The sequence below is a fragment of the Pholcus phalangioides genome, unplaced genomic scaffold (assembly GCF_987345545.1).
Source record: "Pholcus phalangioides strain wild (caught in Gottingen) unplaced genomic scaffold, Ppha-v1.0 ptg000009l_1, whole genome shotgun sequence".
Taxonomy (NCBI): domain Eukaryota; kingdom Metazoa; phylum Arthropoda; class Arachnida; order Araneae; family Pholcidae; genus Pholcus; species Pholcus phalangioides.
This window is the reverse complement of record NW_028301602.1, coordinates 21,639,762-21,651,554: the sequence shown is the minus strand read 5'-3', so window position 1 is coordinate 21,651,554 and position 11,793 is coordinate 21,639,762. Positions and strand designations below refer to the sequence as shown.

At 41.1% G+C, this 11,793-nt stretch overlaps 1 protein-coding gene across 1 annotated transcript; it reads right to left on the bottom strand.

Moving 5' to 3' along the window:
• Nucleotides 1-7,290: 7,290 nt before the first annotated feature.
• Nucleotides 7,291-9,327, bottom strand: LOC149082521 (uncharacterized). The gene has a single exon (XM_089236756.1). The coding sequence runs from the start codon at nt 9,325-9,327 to the stop codon at nt 7,291-7,293; it is 2,037 nt and encodes a 678-aa protein (XP_089092882.1).
• Nucleotides 9,328-11,793: the final 2,466 nt, after the last annotated feature.

Below are 11,793 nucleotides of genomic sequence, written 5' to 3'. Positions count from 1 at the left end.
AATTCAGCATTAAGCAATAGAGTTTAGCATTTAGCAATAGAGTTTAGCATTTAGCAATGTAATTTAGCATTTAGCAATGTAATTTAGCATTTAGCAATGTAATTTAGTATTTAGCAATGTAATTTAGCATTTAGCAATAGAGTTTAGCATTTAGCAATGTGATTTAGCATTTAGCAATGTAGTTTAGCATTTAGCAATGTAATTTAGCATTTAACAATGTAATTTAGCATTTAGCAATGTAATTTAGCATTTAGCAATGTAATTTAGCATTTAGCAATAGAATGCAGCAATAGAATGCAATATAATTTAGTAAATAGCAATATAATTTAGTAAATAGCAATATAATTTAGTATTTAGCAATATAATTTAGTATTTAGCAATATAATTTAGTATTTAGCAATATAATTTAGTATTTAGCAATGTAATTTAGCAATATAATTTAACATTTGACAAATTAATTTATCATTTAGCAATTGAATGGAACATCAAGCAATCGAACTTGGCATTAGGCAATAGAATTCAGCAATGGAATGTAACATTAAGCAATCGAACTTGGCATTACTCAATAGAATTCAGCAATGGAATGTAGCATTTAGTAATAGAATTTAGTGGATTAATTTGTCTGCTTGCAAAAAAAGTGAATGACTTTCCTCACGAAAGAAGGACAACGAGAGAGACAGTCAATAGCCACTGCATTTTTTGGCAGAAAATAATTTTGTATACATTCTATTTAGAATTCGTATCATTTACACGAGTATCATGTAGGCGTCCGTTTCCATAATACAGTATATGCACTTCTAGTGTATTTCTCATTCAATAATTAAATCTGATTAAAATAGCCTCTTCGTTCCAGGGGTACACATATGCGGACCTTTATACGATCTCCTGTTTCTAATTACATCGTTGGTATTACTTAATTCCAACCTTTCTAGCACATACCTGGAAGTTCAAGCTTCTTATTGATTCGGGTAGAATGCGGCTCGTAGATGATGTTACCTGAGAAAACAAGCGAATACAAAGGTAGATTGACCAAATCACGGCAACGAAGCGTACTTGAAAAAGTAATTTTTTATATATTTTCAAGAAATTAATAGTTAAAAATGATATATTTTAAAAGGTAACCAAATGTAAGGGTTGTGCAGTAATGCTTTTTGTAGTAATTTAGTGAATAATTATGCAGCTGGTACTTAAGAGTATCGACAGGAATATGGGTAATATGTAAAGGAAAAAAATTCGAACCATACATTTTTATTTATACTACTAATGACACTTCCGAAGACAATTCTTTTTTTCATTACAACAGAGAAATGTATTGCAAAATGAGCATTTTGAGTGAGATTTGGACTGTAACTTTCGAATATTACTGTTGTTTCGAATGGAGCACATCTCACATCTTACCCTCTGCTGAACAAATATAGGCCAATCAGCTCCAAGAAATTGTTTCCCGATTTCTTTGGGCACAGAAAAGTTACTCTTCCTTCTCTTTTTTGGCTGTTTTGGTGTGGTGCTGACAGCAGGACCTCTCTTCTTTACTAGGCTACTTTCTTAGGATATTAGTCCCATTGCCAAGTTTGTTCGAAATTCCAATAATGAAATTTCTCCATGTATTTCTTTTTAAATGGCATAGGCATTGACATATGCCATTTCAAGCACCGCGAAGAACAGTCTGTGAAAGCATTTCTTTGACTTTCTTTCCCTGTCATATAGTGAGTGCAGCATATCTGCCTTGTCCACTCCGCCCATCGATGAATATCATAGGTGCTACAACGTCTTTTTTCGTCTCATTTCGATCTCGAAGACTCAATGTAGTTGCCTCAATAAACAAATCACCCCCATTATTTTGTTTTCCACCTTAAAGTATTTTTTATTTTAGGTAAAAAATTACTTTCATTTCCTGGTGGTATTTTACAGTACCGGCATACATTTCTGACACTATGATAGAAAATAAAGTAGTAATTTTCAAATAAAATGTAGGGAATGCTTACCTGTTACAGTATAGAAGAGGATAAAAACTAATAGCACCAATAAACTAGTAATTATTCAAATACAAATACAAATACAACGCCACAACAGGCAAAATGCCCAACGAGGTGGCTGATAAAAAGATGCCCATAAAAATATGGATGTCATATGTTTCAAAAATACAGCAACCCAATTAAAAATGCAATTAACACAAATTACAAACAATATATACACATGATAAAATATTATACAATGCCCATAAAGAATACTTATGGTTGTCTTATTCTAAAAATGGATAGCTTCTCGATTTACCCCAACATGTTTATCGTATTTCTTTTTAAACGTGTCAATTGTGTTACAATTTACTACCTCCGGGGGTAAGCTATTCCATTTATTAACAACCCTATTGGAGAAAAATTCCCTGCGACACCATAACCTTGCATTGTCCCTCACCAATCGATACTGGTGTCCCCTTGTAAAAGCAGTCGATTGGCGGTGTACTAAAAGTTCATGGTCCATCCTATCCATCCCATTGAAAATTTTGAACACTTCGATCATATCTCCTCGACACCTGCGTTCATCCAATGTAAACATATTCAAAAAATGAAGTCTTTCTTCATAACTCAAGCCCTGTGTGCCAATAAGGACACGCGTAGCTCTTCTCTGCACCCCTTCAACCAAGTCTATGTCCCTCTGTAGGTATGGTCTCCAAAACCTTACAGCATACTCCATTCCAGGACGAACTAAGCCTCGAAAAAGCGGAAGAATGACTTTAGGAGAACGCGAAGAGACCTTTTTGAAAATGAGACCAAGCATTCTATTCGCTTTTTTGACAACCGCTGAACAATGTTCAGAAAACTTAAGTCGCTCGTCAATGAGAATTCCCAAATCGGTGACTCTAGTTGCATCCGGGATAGTGACACCATTCAACTCGTAAGAGAACCGTGGGTTGTTCGAACCAAAATGAGCGACCATGCACTTATCTACGCTAAACGTCATGCTCCATTCATTTGCCCATGCTGCAATCTTGTTTAAGTTGGTCTGGAGCAACTCCCTATCGCTTTCATTTCCGATTACCCCCATTAGCTTCACATCATCTGCGAATTTGCTAGTAATTCCATCGATACCCTGATCGAGTTTGTCGATAAAAAGTGAAAAAAGTATGGGGCCAAGGACACTTCCCTGAGGAACTCCACTTGTGACGTCTGTCCAACCAGAGAATTCCCCGTTCACCATAACTCGTTGCGACCTATCTCTTAACCACGATTCTATCCAATTCAGCAAGTTGCCCCCTATTCCAATCTCGTGTAAACGCTTCAAGAGTTTGCCATGTTGGACCCGATCGAATGCCTTCTGGAAATCAAGGTAAACAACGTCGACATTTTTGCTCTTACCCAAAGCCTTAGTCACGTAATCATAGAAGCAAAGGAGGTTAGTTACACATGACTTCCCCTTCCTGAACCCATGCTGATTATCCGACAATACATTATTCTCGTCTATCCACTTCACAAACTGCTTTTTGATGATAATTTCCAAAATTTTCGAGAGGGAGCTCGTCAAACTCACTGGACGATAATTAGACACCACTTCTCTACTACCCTTCTTAAATATCGGAACAACGTTAGCCAGTTTCCAATCTCTCGGGACGATACCCTCAGCAACACTACTCCTGTATATCTGTGCGACTGGCCCCAACAATTCATTAGCACCTTTCCTGAGAACCCTGGGATAGATATCATCTGGTCCTGGTGCTTTGCTTGCACATACATTTCTTAGAAGATTTAGGACCTCCACGTCTTCCACTTGAATATCGTTGAGCGTTTTATTACCCCATGCAACACCCGTATATCGAATATCATTATCTCCATTAAAAACCGACGCGAAAAAGTCATTGAAAGCACTACACATGCCTACATTGCTCTCTACTTTTGAGCCTCCTATCGAGAGGGGGCCAACTGTCCCCTTACATCCATTATTGACGTATCGAAAAAATGATTTTGGGTCAGAGCCAATGTTATCTGCCAACCTAGATTCAACTTGCTTTTTACTATCCCTTATCGCTTTCTTCAACAGTCTTCTTTTATCAGTAAACAATGATAGGTCACCTCGTCCACTTTTATACTCTCTGAATGCTCTTTTCTTTTCAAGATAAAGGTTCCGCACGCTATCCGTGAACCATAGAGGGTGTGATGTACAAACACGCTTTTTTCGAACAAAGGGTATGACGTCGTGCAAAACAGAGGACAGCTTCGTACTAAATTCTTCCCATTGACTTACCACCCCTACTGATTCCAACCGGTCTTTGAAAACTTCCGCTAACCTTCTTCGCAAAACATCAAAGTTAGTTCTCCGAAAACAAGGAACCAGTCTTTTGTTATCAACCTTACCCGAGGAAAAGTTACAGTGAAATCTGACGATACGATGATCACTGGAAGAAAACTCTTCCCCCACCGAAACATGTTCAACTAGATCCTCAGAACTAGTAAGAACTAAATCCAAAATAGCAGTACCCCTAGTGGCTTCTGATACATGCTGATACAAAAAATTTTCGAGCACCAACTTAAGAAAGTCTCTTTCATACTGATTTCCAGATGAAAGGTTCTCCCAATCAATACCCGGGTAATTGAAATCCCCTAGTATGAGAACCCTCTTTCGCTTACACATGTAGGAAATTTCATCATGCATTTTGGCAATGTAGTTTTGATCCCTATTCGGTGGATTGTAACAAACCCCAACAATAAGCTTATGACGTCTTTTGCTCTCAAGTTCAACCCATATGGTTTCAATATCACTTCTCTGCACGTTACACTCTCTAGCCTTCAAACATGATTTCACGTATATCAACACTCCACCCCCTTTCCTATCAGATCTATTTCTCAAAAAAGTATCGTATCCTGAGATGTGTAAGAAAGATTCATCCCCATCGTTTGCCCAAGATTCTGTAATGGCTATAAGATCCAAGCCCTCCACAACTATCATAGTTTCTAAAAAATCTTTCTTATTACCCAAGCTCCTGGCATTTATTAACACACATTTTAATTTGCCCGGTGGTTTGTTGTCAATCGAGAAGCCATCCAAGTCAGAGGTGGGTAATTCCCCGTCAATACTGTTGTGATTATCATTAACTAACCCGCATTCCCGACTACGTGATCTGGGAGTAAAAAACCTGACCTAAGACTATCGTAAACCTCCCAGACCCCTCTCTTATTTAGATGGATCCCATCCGAACGAAGCCACCTATCGGTAAATGCGGGAAGCTCCAAGAACGTGACCCCAAGTGAGGAGCAAATGTCCTTCAGGCCTATATTGAATTGGTGGATCCTACTCCTATATCCCCTACTACCCCTTGGCAGCACTGGAATCACTGCCACATCTGAACCCCCCTCCCTAGCGGATAATAGTAAATCCCGGTATTCTGACAGAGACTCACTAATATTCGCTCCTACCTGATTTGTTCCCACCCACAGAATCACCCGCAAGGGCAACTTTCGGCGATGAAAAACGTCTCGAACGTTGCCAATCTTCCCCCCCAGGAAGACAACAGCGCTCGAAACCCCGAAAATCCCTACACACTCGGTTCCCAAGTTCCCTAACCATAGAATCGCCGATGATTAAACCCCTATCACTATCCCCCTCTACCTCATCCACGACCACCCATTCGCCCTCTAAAATGTCGTTGTTCGTGGAGATTGCTTCTTCATCAACAGGTGGCTCGACGACCAGAGGGTCCGTTATAACCGGGCCCTCTAGCACCCTAACTTTTTCCCGTAAAGCTTCGACCTCGAGTTCCAGCCTTTTTCTATCCAAGCACCCTTTACAATTGAAACTATCAGCTACTGTACCCCTAGACCAGGGAAACCTCCCGTCGCAAGCTCTACACAACACTAGTCGAGGTCGAGGCATACTAACACTATTGCTAAAGCTAGATAATAATAATAATACTTAACAATAGGAAAATGAGAAACGTTAACTGGAAATTAAAATAATGTAAAATACATTACTATGCAAAATATACGTAAGAGACTATACGAAAAAGTTACGTAAAGTAGAATGCTCAGCACTAAATCACGAAGAATAAAATAAATATGTATATAAAGAATACAACACCCTCTAAAAAAAGTATTAAGCTACGAAGTACAATTTATACTTATTAGAATTAGCTAACTATCTCAAAACACTAACACTACAACAATAGGCCCAAATGGAAGGAAAACAACGTTATTGAGAGTACCCGGGAAAAAGTATACACTGTTTGCTAACACTAACGTCCAAAAACCTACGAACTTATATCAAAGAAGCGAGCGAACCTGGTGAAAAAACAACGAAAATGAAATGCGAACGAGAAAAATAAATATAAGTCGATCGAAAATACACAACGAAAATTTAAAAAAAAATGAGAGCAATATAATAAAAAAAACTACTTATCTCACAATCCAACGTGCGCTAAAAAAAAAGAAAATCACCGCAGAATATGACCCAAAAATAAACAACACGCTAAGTAAAACTCACGAGAACGAAGAAAAACACAAAGAAAGACCTATAGTTACTATATTTAATCAAATAAACATCATGTTATTCAACTCTACTGCAAAACTTCTTCCTAATAGTAACGATCCTCCCTCTTCGTGGTCGAGTAACTGAACACGTACTCATTGATGAGTCGTCTTTCAAAACAATAATCATATTTATTTTGATTAAGGAGGATAGAGAAAAGTGCTACACAACGAGCACATCACACCTTACAACAGCACACTCATCATAATAATAATCAGGAAAAAAGACCCCAGGGGGAGCGTTTCTCTTTTCTTCTCTCTGTGGCTCCCGCGCTATATTTTTCAGGGTAGTTTTTCCCTCTTTTGCTTCTTCGTTTAGCAGCTTCCCTGACGATTCGTCCCGGAACCTTACTCGTCCCCCCTTGGGAGCTCATTGTCTATCTTTTTTTTCAAGACAACTGAGCTTACCACATTTAGGAAAAGAAATGAATAAAGAAAAACATGTTCAAGCACACATACAAAAAAAAAAATCACAAAATCAACAATTACCATCGTGGGATCAATGAAAATACCATACTGAATACACATTAGTAATACATATGCACTGAAATGCATTCACATTTACAAACATTTTCCGTGTACTTTCCTAATATATACATTCCCCGACTGCTGAACACGTCTAAAAATTCTTTCGGTTTCGAATAATTGCCGTTGCTGTGAACTTCCAGCTTATTAGATAACCCCATTACGTGGTTCTGAATGTCCTGGACTGATTTCATTTTTATGTGAACAGGAGCGTAGTCCACATCTCCAAATTCTACGTCCTGATCAAATATCAGTCCCACGTGTTGTACTCTGGCAATGTATGGCCTCTGCTTGACTTGGGTTCTAAGGGTCCAATGTAGTCAACGCAGCAGACCTCGAATGGGTTTTCGGGTCTCACGATTGGTTGGATGGGTAGGCGATCTCTATACGTGACGGTGCGTCTGACTTGGCATTCTCGACGACTCCTACGAAACTTCTGAACATCCTTTTTGATGGTAGGCCAGTACGACGAATACTTCATGCGTTGTTTCGTTTTGCGCTCCCCTAGATGTGCTGCCAAAGGTATTTCATGGGCCATCCGAAGCGTTTCCATTCGTTTGCAGGTGGGAACGACAACCTGTACGATATTTTCGCCGTTTACGTTCTCGGAGTGAGTGAGAACACCATTCCTTACGCCATAAGGTCTTTGGCCCAGACGTACGAAGTCCCAGCCCTTCTCGAGATCGCCATCTCCAATTAGCAAACCGATAAAGTCCTTGTCTCCTTTATCGGGGACTTGTGATGCATCAGGGATGCAGTTCCCTCCTTCCACGTTCGAATCCAGGAGTTGTACGACCGACATCGTTGAGTCTCCGGTATGCCGAATGGACCCAGTGAGCTGCACACTTTCCGACAGCGCCTCGTACGCAGTTGAGCATATTAACATGTCGTTAACAAGTTTCTTCGACACGGCACAAGTTACAGGAATGTCGCTGTGCATACCATCATCGATTCTCATCGGGATAACTTTCAGTGCCGCTACCTCAGTTTCCCCGAACGCAGATATTATTCGTATAGTGCCTTCTCCGTCGCAGTTCGAAGGCACCAAATCCTCTCTCAGAACTGATATCTGAGCTCCATTATCAATAATCGCTTTAAATTTTTTCGTTCCGCATTTGATGGGTGCAATTTTAAGTTCATCGATTTTCCCCGTGACCTTCGCAGAAGACACAGGAACCGAAACCTTCACCGTCAAAATATTCGAGGCTTCACTTGGTTCCACCGTCATTAATTGACTCTGTGCATTCACAATGGCATGCCCTTTCGCATTATTGTTGCAAACCCTCGATATGTGCCCAACCGAGCCACAAGAATAGCAAGTTGGCTTCACAAAGGTTTTACGCGTTTCGGTTTTGAGTCCTGGCCTGGAATTCGGTGCTTTAGGAGGAAAACTTCTACTGTTACCATATTTGCCAGCTTCATCTTTCACGTTATCATTGCCCGAGCCCACCTTCCTGAAGTTTGACCGCACACTTTCGTATTCATCTAGCTTGTCAGCTAGGATAGACGGAGATATGAAAGAGGCCCATTCGTCCACGAAATGGCCACGTATATCGCCGGGAACGCGTCGTTTTAGTTGGTCAGTAATGACAAGGCTCTTCAGTGTCTCGAAGTCACCAACGTCCAGACCCCGGATCCACTCTTCGAAGAAATTCGATATTTCGAAGACAAATTCTCGCCATGATTTCGCCGGGTTGCGTTGATGTTTGGTGAATTTTTGCCGGAAATGTTCCGCACTTAATTTGAATTTCCTAAGGAGGATCTCCTTAATGTACTCATAATCATCAAACTTCTCTTCCGATTCTCGGGCGATTAATTGGGTTATATCTGACGGCAATAAGGTCAGCAAAGCTGACACCCAGTTTCTTTTGTCCACCCCGATTCTATTCGCCTGGCGTTCAAATATTATGAGAAATAAGGCGATGTCATCCTCCTTGGCGTCAAATTTTGGAACAAGCCTCGTCAGTTCCGTACTGAATGAGGTTAAATTCTGTCGTCCATTTGTGGACGCGTTCGTCCTTTCCATCTCCAAGCGGAGTTTTTCCATTCGAAAGAGGTGTTCTCGTTCTTCACGCATCCTCCCTTCAGCTAGGTCACGCTCTTCTCGTGCTTCCCTGTCTCCCTTGATGACAGCTAACTGCTCTCGGATGAACTCCTCGTCATAGCCGTCACATTTGAGGATGCTATTCCTCAAGTCCAATATGTTCGATCCGTCCTTGACCACCAGACCCAACTCCTCTGCCAAAACCACCAAATCACCCCTCCTTGCACGCCCGAGATATGCCATGTTGCTTGGTATATCGTTTTTTTTTCGCTTATAAATGTTCACACTTAATCTACGTGTATACGTCCACCGTCATATGTTAATGACTAATCATTCGTAAAAAAAAATATATACATATATAGATAGATATATGCTCAATAATACTGACGTATTTCAAACAAACCCAAAAAAAAAAAATAAATAAAATCGTACATTCAAAGATAATTGAAAAAAAAATTAGTATGTGCGATAATACTGCTGTTCAAAAAAAAAAAATCACATTCTCAATAATAAACTGACGTTTCAAAAAAAAATATAATTTTCTGAGCGAATAATACTGACGTATCTTTTCAAAAAAAAAAAAAAAAAAATCAGTACTCGCATAATTACCGCCGTTTCAACACACAACAGAGCAATGATGCTCTCACTTGATAAACAACAGAGCAATGATGCTCTCACTTGATAAACAAAAGGGCAATGATGCTCTCACTTGATAAACAAAAGGGCAATGATGCTATCACACTTGATAAACAACAGAGCAATGATGCTCTCACTTGATAAACAACAGAGCAATGATGCTCTCACTTGATAAACAAAAGGGCAATGATGCTATCACACTTGATAAACAACAGAGCAATGATGCTCTCACTTGATAAACAACAGAGCAATGATGCTCTCACTTGATAAACAAAAGGGCAATGATGCTATCACACTTGATAAACAACAGAGCAATGATGCTCTCACTTGATAAACAACAGAGCAATGATGCTCTCACTTGATAAACAACAGAGCAATGATGCTCTCACTTGATAAACAACAGAGCAATGATGCTCTCACTTGACACACAACAGGGCAATAATGCTCTCACGTATATCACTAGAACTGATGCTCGCCACACGAACCGCCGGAGCAATGATGCTCGTCAACTATGCCGCTGGAGCTGATGCTCGCTGAATACGCCACTGGAGCTGATGCTCGCTGAATACGCCACTGGAGCTGATGCTCGCTGAATACGCCACTGGAGCTGATGCTCGCTGAATACGCCACTGGAGCTGATGCTCGTCAACTATGCCGCTGGAGCTGATGCTCGCTGAATACACCACTGGAGCTGATGCTCGCTCAATGCGCCACTGGAGCTGATGCTCGCTCAATACGCCACTGGAGCTGATGCTCGCCACCTACGCTGCTGGAGCTGATGATCGCCACCTACGTCTCTGGAACAATAATGCTCGTCAACTATGCCGCTGGAGCTTATGCTCACTGAATACGCCACTGGAGCTGATGCTCGCTGAATACGTCGCTGGAGCTGATGCTCGCCACCTTACGCCTCTGGAGCAATGATGCTCGTCAACTATGCCACTGGAGCTGATGCTCGCTCAATACGCCACTGGAGCTGACGCTCGCCACCTACGCCTCTGGAGCAATGATGCTCGCTGAATACGCCACTGGAGCTGATGCTCGCCACCTACGCCTCTGGAGCAATGATGCTTGCCACCTACGCCTCTGGAGCAATGATGCTTGCCACCTACGCCTCTGGAGCAATGATGCTCGCTGAATACGCCACTGGAGCTGATGCTCGCCACCTACGCCTCTGGAGCAATGATGCTCGCTGAATACGCCACTGGAGCTGATGCTCGCCACCTACGCCTCTGGAGCTGCTGGTCGTTGAATACACCACTTGAACTGATGCTCGCTGAATATGCCATTGGAGCTGATGCTCGCTACATACGCCTCTGGAGCAAATGATGCTCTTCACCTTTCAACTGCAGAGCAATGGTGCCCTCAGGAACCACCCGTCATCAGCAGTCCATGCTTTCTCTTTCTCATAGCTTGACAATGGAGGAACGCTGTGGCCATTTTGCCCTTCTTCATAAGTGTTATTCTTCAAGATGTTCCCCCGATTTTTTTTTTCAGTTCTAAATCCTGTCGACTGCGCCAGTAACGATCCTCCCTCTTCGTGGTCGAGTAACTGAACACGTACTCATTGATGAGTCGTCTTTCAAAACAATAATCATATTTATTTTGATTAAGGAGGATAGAGAAAAGTGCTACACAACGAGCACATCACACCTTACAACAGCACACTCATCATAATAATAATCAGGAAAAAAGACCCCAGGGGGAGCGTTTCTCTTTTCTTCTCTCTGTGGCTCCCGCGCTATATTTTTCAGGGTAGTTTTTCCCTCTTTTGCTTCTTCGTTTAGCAGCTTCCCTGACGATTCGTCCCGGAACCTTACTCTAATGCTATATGGCAAAGATAAAATGCCCATAGCAAAAAACAAAAAACGATTTCGGTCTTTACTGCCTGGTGTCGGAACAACGCATCGTGTCCGTGTAAATAAAAGTGTTTTCGTCAGTAAAATTGATCATATTACGAAGCTATAAGCGTTTGATTGAAGCGGTACCTTAAAGTACCGTCAAGATATAAAGGGTTAAGCGCAACACATTGAATTGTATGAAGGTACACGCATGTGTACCTTCGGCTTTGAG